At 47.8% G+C, this 15,222-nt stretch overlaps 2 protein-coding genes across 3 annotated transcripts; one reads left to right on the top strand and one right to left on the bottom strand.

The window, feature by feature from the left end:
* The first annotated feature begins 1,202 nt into the window (after positions 1-1,202).
* LOC117838394 (two-component response regulator ORR21) lies at positions 1,203-6,648 on the top strand. 2 transcript variants are annotated; one of them, XM_034718402.2, is made up of 6 exons: positions 1,203-1,804; positions 3,179-3,331; positions 3,425-3,823; positions 4,004-4,080; positions 4,690-6,021; positions 6,480-6,648. In XM_034718402.2, exons 1-5 carry the CDS (start codon positions 1,681-1,683, stop codon positions 6,004-6,006), a joined length of 2,070 nt encoding a protein of 689 aa, XP_034574293.1. In that variant the 5' UTR covers positions 1,203-1,680; the 3' UTR covers positions 6,007-6,021; positions 6,480-6,648. The 2 variants fall into 2 exon arrangements, with proteins under 2 accessions (XP_034574293.1, XP_034574292.1); XM_034718401.2 differs by having other exon boundaries at positions 1,205-1,804; positions 4,690-6,029.
* A 6,155-nt stretch (positions 6,649-12,803) lies between these two features.
* Positions 12,804-15,026, bottom strand: LOC117839769 (uncharacterized). The gene is made up of 3 exons (XM_034720183.2): positions 14,544-15,026; positions 13,656-14,380; positions 12,804-13,584 (listed from the first exon to the last, which is right to left on the bottom strand). The coding sequence occupies exons 1-3, from the start codon at positions 14,841-14,843 to the stop codon at positions 13,155-13,157; spliced, it is 1,455 nt and encodes a 484-aa protein (XP_034576074.1). The 5' UTR covers positions 14,844-15,026; the 3' UTR covers positions 12,804-13,154.
* Between the last annotated feature and the right edge of the window lie 196 nt (positions 15,027-15,222).

The raw sequence follows: 15,222 nt of genomic DNA, 5'->3' as shown, positions 1-15,222 counted from the left end.
ATATATTTAAGGAGGTAACTAGGAAGGAGAATCTTGAGATAGCGTTCGGTCGAGACCCCTCTGTATGACCGTATCCATGTATCGATAAAAAAATTCCATCTAGAAATATCCCCGTGTGAGCCCCACTTGCCTTATCTTCTTCTTTCCCCTCCCCCCTCGCTTTATAATCCCATGTCTTCTTGATCTACCGCACACGGTGCTTTTGCCTAGCCGATCCGCCCCCATGGCTGATTTCCACACCTCGTCGGAGTCACCTCCTATGCCGGCGAGGACCACCCTCCTCTCCTCCTCCCATCTCCCTCCTCTACCGTCCTCGTCACCATATTCATCTCCGACGAGTGCTCGGTTCTCGTCTTCAACGAGTGCCCCTACCCTGCCCACCTACTCCATCTCCGGCGGCTTCCAGATTCGCAATCGCCGACTATCGCCGCGCCAACCCAGCTAGCTGGGTGTCATGATGCCCCAAGCCTGACACCGTCCACCGGTTGTCCTTCGCCGCGCCAACCGGCGGCACCATCTCCACGTCGCCGCACCATCTGTCGTCTGCCTCGACCACCCGGTTGCCTGCCCAGAGCTCCCTCCAGGCATAGGAATATATAGGTACCCCAAACTCTAAACCCTAACATCGTCGGAGCGCTGGCCATCATCGGAGCAACATCCGAGCACCCGAATCCGATGTCCATCTTTCATTATTTTTCTATTACTTCTTTATTTTTAGGCAACAAATTCGTCCGATAGTACTAAATTGAGGCTCTCATGATAATGCTAAATCGTGAGGCCTCTCGATGTAGATTTTCCATATATTTAAACCAACGGACTCATTTACGAGCACCTTACATATATTTTGCGACCGCTAAAACCCTCAGTCGCAAATTTCAAATTCCACACGCCACATGAATAGACCACATCCTAAAAATGGGCAATAAAGGACTTCCCCTAAGCTCGCAAGCATAAAAGGAAAGTTCAAGCCACGGTCCAACCATGCAGTACAGCAGTTGTATTCCTCACCTGCTTGCTGTCAGTTCAGGCAAATCCAGCAGAGTCCTGATCAGTAGATGGTCGCAAAAAGATGGAAAAAGCTCAAGTCCCATGTATGGGGGCCTCCAGAAAATTGGAAGGAAATCAAGACAAAATCAATGCGAGCCGTTTTTAAAAGGAAGCACCCGGTAGCGGCCAGCTAAGCGCGCACGCAGCCATCTCGAGAGAGAGAAAAGGGCGCCGCGGCCCGGCCGCCGCAAGTGGAAAGCAGAGACAGGGAGGAGAGAGAGGCAGGGAGGTCGCGCAGCTGCAGCCCGCAGCGCAGCAGCAAGCCAGCAAGCACCCGCCGCGGCGTCGTCATTAGCAGTAACTCCTAATCGCTGCCTGCCCCCCGGCCAATAGCGTGATTTTACTTGCTTTACTAATCACGCTTTAGCGATTTAGTCTCCTGCTCTTCCTTCCCCCACCTCTTCCTCCCTCCCTGCCTCGCCGCTCCCTTTCTCCTCCCTCCCCCCCCTGCCCGCGGCCTCTGTCCGTCCCTGAATCCGTGGCGGCTCCCGAGGCGGGCGGCGCAGCGCAGCGGCTGGTCTCGAGGGGCGCTGCCTGGTGAGCGGCGAGGCGCCGGATCTGCGGCGGCGATGGAGGCGTGATTCGGGCGGGAGGGAGAGGCGAGGCGGGGTGCTGGTTTTCCCGGCGTAGGGGATGGCTGCGGCGGCGGAGGCTCGGGGAGCGGACTTCCCCGTGGGGATGAAGGTGCTGGTGGTGGACGACGACCCGACGTGCCTCGTCGTGCTCAAGAGGATGCTCCTCGAGTGCCGATACGACGGTGAGCTAACTCCCCGACCCCCTCTCCTTCTCGCCTCGGCTCGGTTCCTTTGGCGTGCTTCGTTGTGTATTGTGCGCGAGATGATTGATTGCTTCGAATCGGTTTGGAACAATATACGTTTGCTTCTGTTTCGTGCTTCGATACGATTTATCTGTTTGGAGTTCGAGACGGCGCTGCTTTATGCGATTGATACGCCCCTGCCGTAAATTCTGTGGAATTTTGAGTTGTCTGCTATCAATCTAAAAATAGGGAGATTTCTAACGGTTCCTGAAGTAAATTTTGACGTGTTTGTATCTGGACGTGGTTTGATGGCACGTGTTCAAATATGGATTGGTGGCTAGAGATCTGAGCGAATGCGTTGTACTGTTGCTGCCTGCCAGTAACTCGGAGTGCTTATGCATTTGAAGTATTAAGATTGGATTTCGAGGATTTGACCCAGCTATATTAGGATTCTACCAGTCTTTATTCGTGTTGGATTGTTGATGCACCTGTCGTGCCCTCTTATGCCCTGATAATCTTATGTTAGGCATATGTTTAAATGCAAATACTCCTTGGATGCCATGTTGCATTTAGTCTGGGCATATCAATATAAGTGAAGTGCACAATTCCTTGAAATGTTTGTTTCTTGCCATTCTTTTCTGGACACTTACCCACATGTGTGCATGGGGAAGTCAAGTGAGGGGAGAACTAGGTTATTATATTTGTTTTGCGGGGCATTGGTGCTATTGTATCCTCTCTCCCTATATTTTTTTTTCATTTCCTACCTCTACATGCTGTATTTTAGATTTTGTGGACGGATATCCTTATGCCCTAGGCTTGTTCAATGCTAACACTAGTTTGGTAGAAGATAGAATGAAGTGCAAATATACAAGTTTGTTTCCATTTGCTAGATAGAAGGCCCTGAATATTGATCGAATTCAAAGCATGAGAAATTACTGGGCATGCTTTTCTTACCCAACGTTGTTGCATCACTGCCCATGAATGAACATGATTTTGTCAACTGGATACGCATGACTTCGCTGCAATAAGCATCTGGCTATGATATGTTTCTATTTCATTATGATGCAATACAGATATGCAGTAGTAGGTGAATTATCCCATATTTGTTGTTGCTATTGTGGGTTTGAATGTAATTTGTTCCCTTCTTGTTGCTCCATGACACAATGCTGCATGTTTGTGGGTTTTATTTGTTTTCTTTTAGATCCACATTTTCAGGAACTTTGTATTTTGTAGGCAAAGAATCTTTCTATGCTAGCTTGTTCTTGCATAATAAGGATGCGTCAGTCTCAAATTTTACTTGATTTGCGTTGTTGAATTTCCTTGTATACGTTCTTTAAAGTTTAAGCATTGTCGACCTTTTCTTTTGTTTTGCAGTGACGACATGTCCTCAGGCTACAAGAGCCCTAACTATGTTGCGAGAGAATAGGCGTGGTTTTGATGTTATAATAAGTGATGTACACATGCCAGATATGGATGGATTCAGGTTACTTGAACATGTAGGCCTTGAGATGGACCTTCCAGTTATTAGTAAGTATATTTTTGTTTTTTCTTCCGTTCTTTTTGTTCAGTATGTTAACATGTGTTCTTTGAATGATTACTGATACTTGATGAAACTTGCAGTGATGTCTGCTGATTCAAGAACGGATATTGTGATGAAGGGAATAAAACATGGAGCATGTGACTATTTAATAAAACCAGTCAGAATGGAGGAGTTGAAAAACATCTGGCAACATGTTGTTAGGAAAAAATTTAATGAAAACAAGGATCATGAGCATTCAGGTAGCCTTGATGATACCGATCGTAACAGAGCAACCAATAATGATAATGAATACGCTTCCTCTGCAAATGATGGAGGCGATGGTAGTTGGAAATCCCAGAAAAAGAAAAGAGAGAAAGAAGAGGATGAAGCTGACATGGAAAATGGCGATCCTTCTTCTACATCAAAGAAACCAAGAGTTGTTTGGTCAGTTGAGCTTCATCAACAATTTGTGAATGCAGTCAATCACCTTGGGATAGACAGTAAGCCTTGCTACTTGCTTTTGTAGTTTTTTGAGACAGTGAATTGCTGTAAATTTGCATTGCCAGTTATGTGCCTTCTTGATTGGTTTTGAGTGCTGTTGATTACTGTTAAAAACTTGACCCTTGGAGCTTAGTCATCTATGCACCATCATGCTTACATTTATTTTATATTTTCTGCAGAAGCTGTTCCAAAGAAAATTTTGGAGTTGATGAATGTCCCTGGCTTAACTAGGGAAAATGTTGCCAGCCATTTGCAGGTTTTGATTCTGGCCTTTTGATCGCATTACCTTTTTGAGTACCTTATCTTTGCATGATGTTGCCACTTCTGCACCCATACATTTTACACCTCAGTGCTCAACCAAAATTTAATCTGGCTTTGTTAGTGATATAATAAATAGAGGGCTTCCTGCTTGAGTGAACTCAGATTTGAGTGACTTATGCTTTTTTGTTGTTATAGCGCTTCTCCATTCTTTCGTTGTAGAATGCAATTGTGCATCGAAGACTCAAACTCTACGTTTTTTGGCTGAGAATATTGTGAAAACATGTTGATCTGAAACTGTTCTTAAATGAGCGTCAAACTCTCCTCAGCAACAGATCATCACAAAATAAACAACTTTTGCAGTATTTCCATAAGTGCTTAGCTGCAGACATTGCTCTGAAACTGTTCTTAAATGAGGGATGTATCCTCCTTCCATTTTGCATTTTGGAGTACCCTATGAAATTCCATGAAGTTTACCAATTTGTATTGCTCATCTGTTCAGCTTCAAGTCCAACCAAAAATCCATGAACCTCATTCTTTTTCATAGCTTGAAACATGGTATAAATGGCACCAATGGTGATGAAATTCATTTTTTTTCTTTGTGCAGAAATTCAGACTCTATCTGAAGAGAATAGCTCAGCATCATGCTGGAATACCTCATCCATTTGTTGCACCTGCTTCTAGTGCTAAAGTTGCCCCACTAGGAGGACTGGAATTCCAGGCTTTGGCTGCTTCTGGTCAGATCCCTCCTCAGGCTCTGGCTGCTTTGCAGGATGAACTCTTAGGTCGACCTACAAGCAGTTTGGCGTTGCCTGGAAGGGACCAGTCATCTTTACGACTTGCTGCAATCAAAGGAAACAAGCCCCATGGAGAGAGAGAAATAGCATTTGGTCAACCCATATACAAGTCTCAGAGCAATGCATATGGGGCATTCTCTCAAAGCAGCCCAGCAGTTGGAGGATTGCCATCTTTTGCAGCCTGGCCCAATAACAAACTTGGTATGGCAGATTCACCTAGTGCATTGGGAAATGTGAGCAATCCTCAAAATAGTAATTTGCTACTGCATGAATTGCAACAACAGCCAGACACGTTGCTGCCTGGAACCCTTCACAATATTGATGTCAAACCTTCTGGCATAGTTATGCCCTCTCAATCATTAAATGCATTCCCAGCTAGTGAGGGTATCTCACCTAATCAAAATCCCTTGGTTATAGCTTCTCAATCGCCAAGTTTTCTTGCATCCATTCCTCCATCCATGAAACATGAACCTCTTCTTGCATCATCTTCACCGTCAAACAGTCTGCTGGGTGGGATTGACATGGTTAATCAAGCATCAACAAGTCAGCCTTTGATTAGTACCCATGGAGCAAATCTTCCTGGTCTCATGAACCGCAGCTCAAATGCAATGCCTTCACCAGCAATTAGTAATTTTCAAAGTGGGAATAATCGGTATATGGTTAATCAGAATGCTATGGGAGTTAGCTCAAGAACACCAGATGTTCTAAAGACTGAGAGCACTGACTCGCTGAGTCGTAGTTATGGCTATATCGGTGGCGGCACCAGTGTGGACTCTGGCTTGCTCTCTTCTCAGATCAAAAATCCACAGTATGGTTTATTACAGAGTCCAAATGATGGTACCGGCAGCTGGTCTCCTTCACAGGATATTGATAGTTATGGCAATACCCTTGGGCAAGGCCACCCTGGCTCCAGTTCATCTAACTTCCAGAGTTCCAATGTGGCCCTTGGGAAGTTGCCTGATCAAGGACGAGGGAGGAATCATGGGTTTGTCGGGAAAGGTAATTGCATTCCAAGCCGCTTTGCAGTGGATGAGGTTGAGTCTCCAACTAACAACTTGAGCCACAGCATTGGAAGCAGCAGAGATATAGTGAACCCCGACATTTTCGGATTTAGTGGACAGATGTGAAACTTTCTTGAATTTGTAAGTAGGTGAGCACACTTTCCGAATCTTTGTAGAAGATATATATTCCTTCTATAAATATTCTTATTAATTCATCCTAGCAGTGGTAGTTTCTAGTGGCATCAACTTTGTCATTATTCATGTTACTGTTTCTTTTTGACTAGAATGAACTTGGTTAAGCTACCAAAGGCTTCACTTATTTGTTTTAAGTTTTAACTGTAGTGTTTGCAAATATTTACTGTGTTTGCTTAATGGTATCATCATTGTTCTAACTGTAGTGTTTGCATAGATCCTGTTTATCATTCTTGGTGACTTTTTTAGTAGTTATTCCTTTACCCTTTCCTATTGTGAGCCACCTTCTGGGAGATTTCACAATGACTGTGCTTCCCCTGTTCTTTTTTTTTACATGATGCATGAACACGAAATATGCTTGGCCTTGAGTTGTACAAAATCTGAAACAGATGTTTGTCTTGATGCAGGGTTGATCAGTGAGCACTGGAAACAAATTTAGGGGTTTGATGAATGGTTGCTCGTATTTTTCATTTCATCTTTTTCCTCTGTAATTGGTTTATAAAGGGAATAATTTATGTGACAGCATGTGGAATCTTGCTTTATAGAAGTTTGTTCAGTTTAAAGTACTTCAAATTATTCGGTCCCTTGTTAAAATAGCTCCTTCGCCTAGCTTTTCTTGTAAATATCGATTGTTTCTGACCATCGTAATTCAGCGCAGCAGATTTAAGCCAATCATGTGTACTTAGCATAAATATTTTATTCCCGTCCGTGTTTCATGGTTGAACTATAGTCAGGTACCGTACTCTCCCAGTTGCGTTAGGTTGAGACATACTAGAATTATATACATATTCTGCATATATAATAAAGCTCTTTTACGTAATACTAGCGTCTTTGTGTTCACTGCTGCTTCTTTTTTAACATAAGGCAGGAGCACTGCCGAATCATCTAAAGAAGTTTGCGTTCGCTACTTCACTCCGTTGAGCTCTCCCGCCCCTCGTCAAACGCGCTGGCTGAAATCCTAAGCAAAAGCCGCACACTAGTAGCAGCAGGAACGAGCAAGGAAGCACAAGCACTCGCCACTGATGCCGCAGCAGCCATTTGTTTCGTGCATGTTGATTGCCCCAACCTCAGCGGCCATGGGAAAGGAAGCGCTGCCTTTCCTCGTCTCCTCCGCTAACCTGCTGTCTGCCATCTCCCAATATCCACTCGACGGAAAGCCGGCATGGATTGGGAGGCACCATAGCATCTAAACAGGCTCACATGGCACATTAAGCCAAAGGCATTGCCAACATCGCTTTTGCTTGGTTGATTTGCTATCTATATAATTGCCGTCAGAGGTCTTGAGTAATATGTCAATGCTATAGTTTTGCTTGCCTGCTGCATGGCCTCCCATGAGATCTTTTCTTACCATATAACCACACATGCACATGAGATTTTGTGATTACTAAGTAGTATAACCTGTGGTACCGAACCCATGCTAGTTAAGTCTCTTTTAGTAGTGTATGTATAGTAGGGATCATGCTTGATGCTTCAAGTGTTGAAGTGCAGTGTCTATATACCATACTGTGAGTCCCCCTTTCCAGCTTGTGGCAGGTTTCAAAGGGGGTGAAATGGTACTAAGCGAACTAAAAGTACCATTTCACCCCTTTGTTAACTGTTGGTTTCTTTTCCCTGAATGGTAACTGGGAACAGGATGATTAAAAAACCGCACCGACTACAAAGCTAGTTAATGATTGCGATCCTTAGTCTTTTTAGATATCAGAAAATCTAAAATAAGAGGACTCTAGATCTCCTCCCAATTTTGAAGGAGAGGAAATGGTCGGGAGGAAAAAAATGCCAGAAAAGAAAAAAAATAATGGGAAGTAACAAATCGATTCAAGAAAATAACAAAATCGACTCACCAAACTCCGGCGACCTCCTCCTCTTCTCCGGCGACCTCTTCTTCTTCTCTGGTGACGAATTCAACTCTGGCGAGTTCCAATTTAAGTTAGGATTTGGGGATGGGATAGGATTTTGAGGTTTGGGATTGGGGAGGGGATTTTCGCCTACAAGATCTAAAAGGATGGCCGGGGGAGGTTGCCAAACTGACGGTGGTGCTGGGTTGTTGGTGGGACGGTGAGGCGGCGGTGGCACCACCCGCCGAACGTGGTGGTGGAGGATGGCGGTTAGGCGGTGCTAGCGGGAGGGGGGAGTGGATGTTGGGGTGGTGGATTTGACGTTGGACTAGGGTGGGAGCGGACGCCAGGGTGGCAGATCCAATGACGGTGGCACCGTCCGAGTCGGAAGATGCAGGTGGAGGCGAGGGAGCTCATCCGAGAGAGGGTAAAGCATGGGAGAAGGGAGAGGGGAGGGAAAGGGGAAGGGTAGGGGATGACGGTCCTCGCCGGCGTCAGAGGTGACGTGGCAAGGTGGAAGTCGGCCGTGGGGGCGGATCGGGCAGAGGCGGAGTGGGTGCGGCGGATCGAGCAGAGGCGGCGCAGGTGCAGCGGATCGGGAGGATGGCGTGCTAGAATGAGAGGGGGATGGGGAAGGAAGAAGATACGGTAAGTGGAGCCCACGCGGAGGGGTCTTGACCTAGCGCTATCTAAAGATCCTCTCGGCCTAGTTACCTCATTTATATATTATCTTCGTAGGAAAAAAATATTACGAATTCAAGATTATGCTGCAAATGAGCTAATGATATTATGTTTCCATACAAGTTGCTCTGAGCTCGGGTGATATCGATGAATTGTGTGAGAGAAAATAATCGGTTGGCAAATATGTTTGCTTTAAATTATATTAGCATCGTCTATGGACAAAATTATGCAGCTTTGTAATACTTCTGCAGATATAAAAATTTGTTCTACGAATAGGGTCTTCTTGAGGACCATGACTAAAATCTTCAAGGAGTGAAAGAAAGTTTGGGATTCTGTTTGTGCAAGCGACGACATCGAAAGCCAGCAGGGATCATGTTCAAAGATGGTCCCATATATATAGTGGATGACTGGTCTGGATGCGGTTGCACAACTCATGGTAAGAACCAGTTTGGAGTTGTGCGTTTTCTTTATAAAGAGGAGCTCTTGCAGATTCGACAGGCAGGTCCAATACGAGTCGTGCAAAGTTCATGCTAATTGCAAGCTAAGCAACTTGTCCGGTACTCACCCACAGATGTGGACCAATATATAGATTCAGTGTTTTCATTATCGATGCTTTTCTTTACCATGCTTTTCTGCAAGTGCGTGAATCTGACGAGCTCCAGCCACTTGGCGAAGAAGTTGAACGGCGTCCACGCCCTGCGCCACGATGAGTTGAAACGTCGGCACCCTCACCACGTACGTCCTTGGCTTCCCGGACGAGGTCGGCAAGCGTGGCCGTGGCCTTCAGAACGCCGGGGTGGGGGTCGGCGGCGAACAGCCACACAAAGGCGCCGACGGCAACGCTGACGAGCGCGACAGCGCAGAACGCGAGCCGCCAGCCAGGGACGCCAAGGAAGCTCGTGCGCGCGAGCAGCGGGCCGAATTGAAGGAGCTCCCAGCGATGTAGCCTACGGTTTGCGCCCTGCACCCACCCGAACGCGGAGCCGCGCGTGGCGTCGTCGCTGTAGTCGGCTACTAGGGAGTATATCGCCGTCGCCGGCACCGCGATCGCCAGCCCGACGCCGTTGAAGCCCCTCGCGATAGCCATCTGCAAGAGAGGCCCACTGTCAGAGGGTGATGGGATGGCACGAGTCAATAGCTAGTAAAGTGTCCCGGACAAAATTAAAAAAAAAGAAGCGGTTAACTGTATTTGTTGCGCACGCTCACATTATTAATCATGTCCGATAGCAACACCTAGCTTCAAAGTTTGACTGCCAGTCTGCCATTGGATAGTTACAGTAACCTTGCCGAATCCACTGCCAATGTCCGTTGCTTGAGAACAGACGCCCAGTGCTCTAGCTTGAGAGCTGGGGCTGTGCTAGTCAGATGCTAAGATACATGTGTTCTTGGTTATTCACTTCTTCTGACCTCTCTGAGCTGATGTTTGCATGCGGTATATATATGGATTCAGGTTAATTACTTTCACATTTTATTCTCTGGGGCACGAGCACGAAGCTTACTTGAGCTTTTACGCCATGAGGTCAATCTTACAGCTATTAGTAGTAAGTTGTATTTTCTTTTCTTTATCTGCCTTTCTATATCTGTCTACACCTCATGGTGAAGGCTGAAGAGGCATTATCTTATGTTAGCCTGTGTTCCTGGAGGAAGGCATCACTAGAGATGTTGATGGACTTGCAGCGACGTGTGCTGATATAAGGATATATATTGGAGCTTAATAGAAATAGTTAGAATGGAGCAATTGAAAAGATATCATGTTGTAAGGGAAAAGAAATGCAATGGAAATAAGGAGCATGAGGATTCAGGTAGACTCCAAGATTAATGGTACCGATCGTAATGGACCTATAAAAAAACGATGATGGATATTGTTTCCTCTGCAGGTGATGGAGATAATGGTAGCTGGAGATCTCAGAAAAATAAACGTGTTGACGCTTTTTTGGGCCAACACACGAACGCACACGACTGTGCGGCGTGCGGAGAGGCTCGCTGCAGCACCTCAGCGCAGGCCGGTCTGACCGGCTATAGGGACCGGTCTGACCGGTTGTTGAGCAGGTCGACGGTAGACCTTCGAACGCTCGCTCGGGAAGGATCCTGTCGGGGCAGGCGCACGCAGGGTTGCTCTAGGATCGGCATGCCACCTAGAGCGCCTTCAAACGTCGTCGAGACAAAGGAAGAACAACAAGTAGTAGATTGGAAAAGTTAGGGCAAAAGAATAAAGGAAAAGATACAAAATAGTTGATTGGTTTTTGTCGATTGGGTTGGATGTCCTTAACCGACCGAATCCCTTTATATTTATAAGAGGGAAGGTCTTCCCCACGCAGGAGTCGAAGCCCTAATACAACTCGTGCTAAATCACAACTCCTACTCAGATTACACAGAGCCAGACCGGTCAGACCGGCCTGGGCAACCGGTCTGACCAGTCTGCCCGGGTGCAGATTTTGCGAAGATCGTATCTCCCTCATTCGAACTCCAAATCGGACGTTTTATATATGAATCTTGATTTGATCAACGAGATATACGCAACAGTGGAGTCCAATCTTTATTTGGAGCACTTTGATCCAACCGGTCTGACCGGTGGGGTCAGCCGGTCTGACCTGTCTGCATGGGGTACTGATCTTCTCGAGGGCATAACTCTCTCATCTGAAGTCCAAATCGGACGTTCCATATATGCATTTCGATCGTCTCGGCGAGAGCTACGCCATGATGAAATCCAATTTGCACTACCAAACTGGTCTGACTGGTTGGGAGACCGATCTAAACAGGTCTGACCAGATCTACCCAGACCTGTCACTTTTGAGCGTCAACAAAACGATATAAAGAAATCTTTGCTGATTTTTGGCGACTGATTCCTTTTCTTTCTCCATCGTGCTGCACGCTATAAGCTGTTCTAACCACTTCGAGGTTTTGCATTAACTCTCCTTCCTTTCCCGTTGCAAGAAAACCAGACGACATTTGCTTTAGGTTTTACAGCAACTGGAACCGATGCTTCCTAACAAATTGTTTGCATTGTGCAGGGTTGATCACTGGGCAGTGGAAACAAGTTTGTTGGTTTCATGGATGCCTTCATCTATGTAGATGGTTTACAAGGGCAGTCCCAACCCAGAAACTATACACTAGTTTCTATAGCAAACACGTCAGCAAGAAATCCTATTTAGAAACTACAGTCCACAACGCATGGTTGTGTTTCTTCGAGTGGGACCTTAATAAATGATGGCGTTCCTTTCCCCTCTCTCTCCCGTCATCTTCTCTCCCATCCCGTCCTCTCTCTCCGGCGCAGCTGCAGCTTGATTTGCATCCGAGTGGGAAACGGAGAGGCACCGCTGGCGGTATAGCTCATCTGCTATCGCTTTGGTGGACCGAAACAGAGCAGCAGGTGATGCTTGCTTTGTATCTCGCAGGGACACGAACTGAAGAAAAAGCTTGGATTGGTCGTTTCATTCTCTTTCCTCATTAATTCTCCTACCATGTCACCAAATTACTTATGTAGCGACCTTATAATACTAGGGAAACTATCCTACTAGAAGGGTTGGGACTACCCTAAAGGAAGTAATTTATGTGTGATCGACAACATGTGAATCTTGCTTTATTGAAACTTGTTCAGTTTAAAGAACTTCAAATTGTGCAATCCCTGTTACCTAGCTCATTTCAAATATGTGGATCCAAATTTAGATGGGAGTAAGTGCAGTTTGTCGGGCTATTTGACTAAGCAGAAATGATATTATTTTTTAAGAAAGAGGATATATTCTTAAATACAAGGCTGCTTGTCGGATTCATTTTTGAACATTATTGTAGAAGAAAGGAAGCTGGACAATGATGAAATTGGCCGTATCATATTTTGTAGACAACGGTTATGGAGATCTTCGTAAGCCATGGGTGGAGTTCAAATAGGCTTTCTGCTTAGTTTTTGCGTCACGAACTCATTTTATATGTTTTGCTATTCTTTTGTTTTGTTTAGCACCTTTTTAAGACTTGCAATAATGGATGGATGGTTGAGTCCATGACTTATCAGATTCTAGAACAAAGCTATTCCAAAATAATTGTTTCATGTTAAGTTTACTCTCAGTCTCCAGAACAGAAATGTTATTTTAGGGTTGTTTCATTCTCTTGTCCAGCCCTTTGCCAGTATGGTGTACTACTCGATCGGCAAGTACCAATACATGTCCCAGCCATGTTTCATCGTTGAACAGATGCTCAGATACCAAACCTCAACCAGTTACGTTGACTTTAAACACTGCTGTAGTTAATATAATACCTCCGTCCCAAATTACTATTTGTTGTTTTTCTACATACATAGCTTTTGCTATACACCTACATACATAATATGTCTAGATACGTAACAAAAGTTATATACCTAGGAAAGCCAAAACGAATAGTAATTTGGGATGGAGGGAGTACTTTTTTATATCTTTACAATTGTACACATACGATGTTCTGGAGTAAAATACCTCCCCTATATGTATATACAACATTTGAAACTGTGCGTGCCCCATGAAGATATTCCCTGAAAGCTGTCTTTCAAAAAAGAAGATATTCCCTGAAAGCTGAAGTGGTTCTACATGGAGGCATGCATTACTCTGCAGAATTTGCTTCTCTGTTCCCGGTTAGTAGCGCCTGATTCAAGCCATCTGCTGCAGTAGTAGCGTTGGCAACTACACTTGCTTCGCAGTCGCAGTCCTGGTCCTCCGCTGCCGCCTGCAGAGCGGCCATCTGCGCCCGCTGCCTGTCCGCGGGGTAAGTCCAGTACAGCGCGGAGTAGGTGAGGCAGCACACGGTGATTGGCACCGCGATCTCCGCGAACACAGCCTTGCCCAGCGCGGCGGCGTTCTCCCTGTCGACGTCCACGCTCGTGCCGGACGCCCCCGGCTGGTACCCGAACACGCGCTCCGCCAGGATGCCCACGAGCGGCGGCGCGAACGAGGCGAACACCGACTCGAAGCACCTGTCCATCGCGTACACCGTCGTCCTCGCCTTCTCTGGCACGATCTCCGCGAAGATTGGGCTGCAAAGAGACGGCGGGGTGAGCGATCGAGGTGCCAGATGGATCAACATTACCGCTGGCTATTAGCTTACTTGTTGGTGGCGACGGGGCACCAGGACATGGCGAAGCCCAAGATGAAGAATGCGGCGGCGTACGCAGCCCCGGCCGTTGGGTCGTCGGGGAGCCCGAGCAGCAGGACGGCGGAGAGCGGGACGGTGGACGCGGTGCACACCTGTGCCAGCGCGATCCTCCCCGTGTTGGGGAACCGCAGCGCCAGCGGGTCCCCGACGAACCCTGCGAACAGCGCGCCGAGCGCGTTGGCGAGGCTGTTGAGGTTGGTGATCAGCGTGGTCTGCCAGTGCGTGAACCCCACGAGCTCCAGCCACATGGCGGCGAAACTGAGCGCCGACCACGGGATGGTCCCGGCCACGCCCTGCGCCACGATGATCTGGAACGTCGGCACCCGCACCACGTCCCTGGCTTCCCGGACGAGCTGGGCCAGCGCGGCCGCGGCCGTCGCCTTCCCGGTGCTTGGGCGGGGGTCGGCGCCGAGGAGCCATGTCAGGGCGGCGAGCGAGGCGCTGACGAGCGCGAGGACGTAGAACGCCAGCCGCCAGCCTGGGACGCCGACGAAGCTCGTGGCCGCGAGCAGCACGCCGAGGGAGTTCCCCGCGGCGTGGCCCATGCTTTGCGCCATCACCACCCACCCGAACGCCAAGCCACGCGTGGCGTCGTCGCTGTAGTCGGCCACCAGGGAGTAGATCGCCGGCACCACCAGCGCCAGCCCGACGCCGTTGAAGCCCCTGGCCAACGCCATCTGCAACAGAGCTCCTCTAATTACAGGCTTACACCCTTCATTCAGGTAATTAACGCGCGCTCTAACAGGAACTGAAAAACCCAACGGAAAAAACTGTTTGGGAGGCCCGCTTGTCAGCCGGTGGAGGGGACGCGCGAAACAACACGCGGCGGTGACTGGTCACCTGGAGAAATGTGCCCGAGGCGCCGACGAGCAGCGTGGCCACGGCCCAGAGGAACGCACCGGCGGCGACGACGCGCGCGCGGTCGTGGCGCGCCGCGGCGCACGTCGCGAGCGGGTAGCACAGGGCCTGCACGACCGCGCGGCACAGCGTGAGGGAGCCGAGCGCGGTGGGCGACGCCCCCAGCGCCGCGCCCACCTCCCGGTACACCGCCGGCAGCAGCGCCTCGTCCGCGCGCTCCAGCAGCGCCGCCGCGGTCACCAGCGCCAGCGTCCACCGCCGCCGCGCCTCGCTGCTCCCCATTTCCTCCACAAACACTCGAGTGTGCCGGCGCAACGAATTGAAAAGGAAGACGAGGGTTTGTTATTGTTTATAGCACAGAGATGGCACCGTTTTTCTTCGTTGCCCGTACGTGCAAGCATTGACCCGAAGATTTCTTGCGATTAAGGCCGTTCCGACTAAACTTTAGTCCACTGGTACTTTAATACCTTGGACTAAAAACTTTATCCTTCTAGTCCACAAAACTGAATTAAGGGGGTGTTTGGTCTTTAGAGCTCCTAAAATTCCTGTCACATCGAATATTTAGATACTAATTAGGAGTATTAAATATAGACTAATTATAAAACCAATTGTACATATGGAGGCTAATTTGCGAGATGAATCTATTAAGCCTAATTAGTCC

This window comes from Setaria viridis, chromosome 9 (genome assembly GCF_005286985.2).
Source record: "Setaria viridis chromosome 9, Setaria_viridis_v4.0, whole genome shotgun sequence".
Lineage (NCBI taxonomy): Eukaryota > Viridiplantae > Streptophyta > Magnoliopsida > Poales > Poaceae > Setaria > Setaria viridis.
This window is presented reverse-complemented; position numbering and strand designations above follow the sequence as displayed.

What these genes read in the sequence shown, in the direction of transcription:
- LOC117838394 (XM_034718402.2), top strand. Translation starts at nt 1,681, where the DNA reads ATGGCTGCGGCGGCGGAGGCTCGGGGAGCGGACTTCCCCGTGGGGATG. An exon ending in CCTCGAGTGCCGATACGACG is followed by an intron (nt 1,805 to 3,178) that starts GTGAGCTAACTC and finishes TTTGTTTTGCAG; the next exon opens with TGACGACATGTCCTCAGGCT. An exon ending in ATGTTGCCAGCCATTTGCAG is followed by an intron (nt 4,081 to 4,689) that starts GTTTTGATTCTG and finishes TTCTTTGTGCAG; the next exon opens with AAATTCAGACTCTATCTGAA.
- LOC117839769 (XM_034720183.2), bottom strand. Translation starts at nt 14,843, where the DNA reads ATGGGGAGCAGCGAGGCGCGGCGGCGGTGGACGCTGGCGCTGGTGACC. An exon ending in CCTCGGGCACATTTCTCCAG is followed by an intron (nt 14,381 to 14,543) that starts GTGACCAGTCAC and finishes GCTCTGTTGCAG; the next exon opens with ATGGCGTTGGCCAGGGGCTT. An exon ending in TGCCCCGTCGCCACCAACAA is followed by an intron (nt 13,585 to 13,655) that starts GTAAGCTAATAG and finishes GTCTCTTTGCAG; the next exon opens with CCCAATCTTCGCGGAGATCG.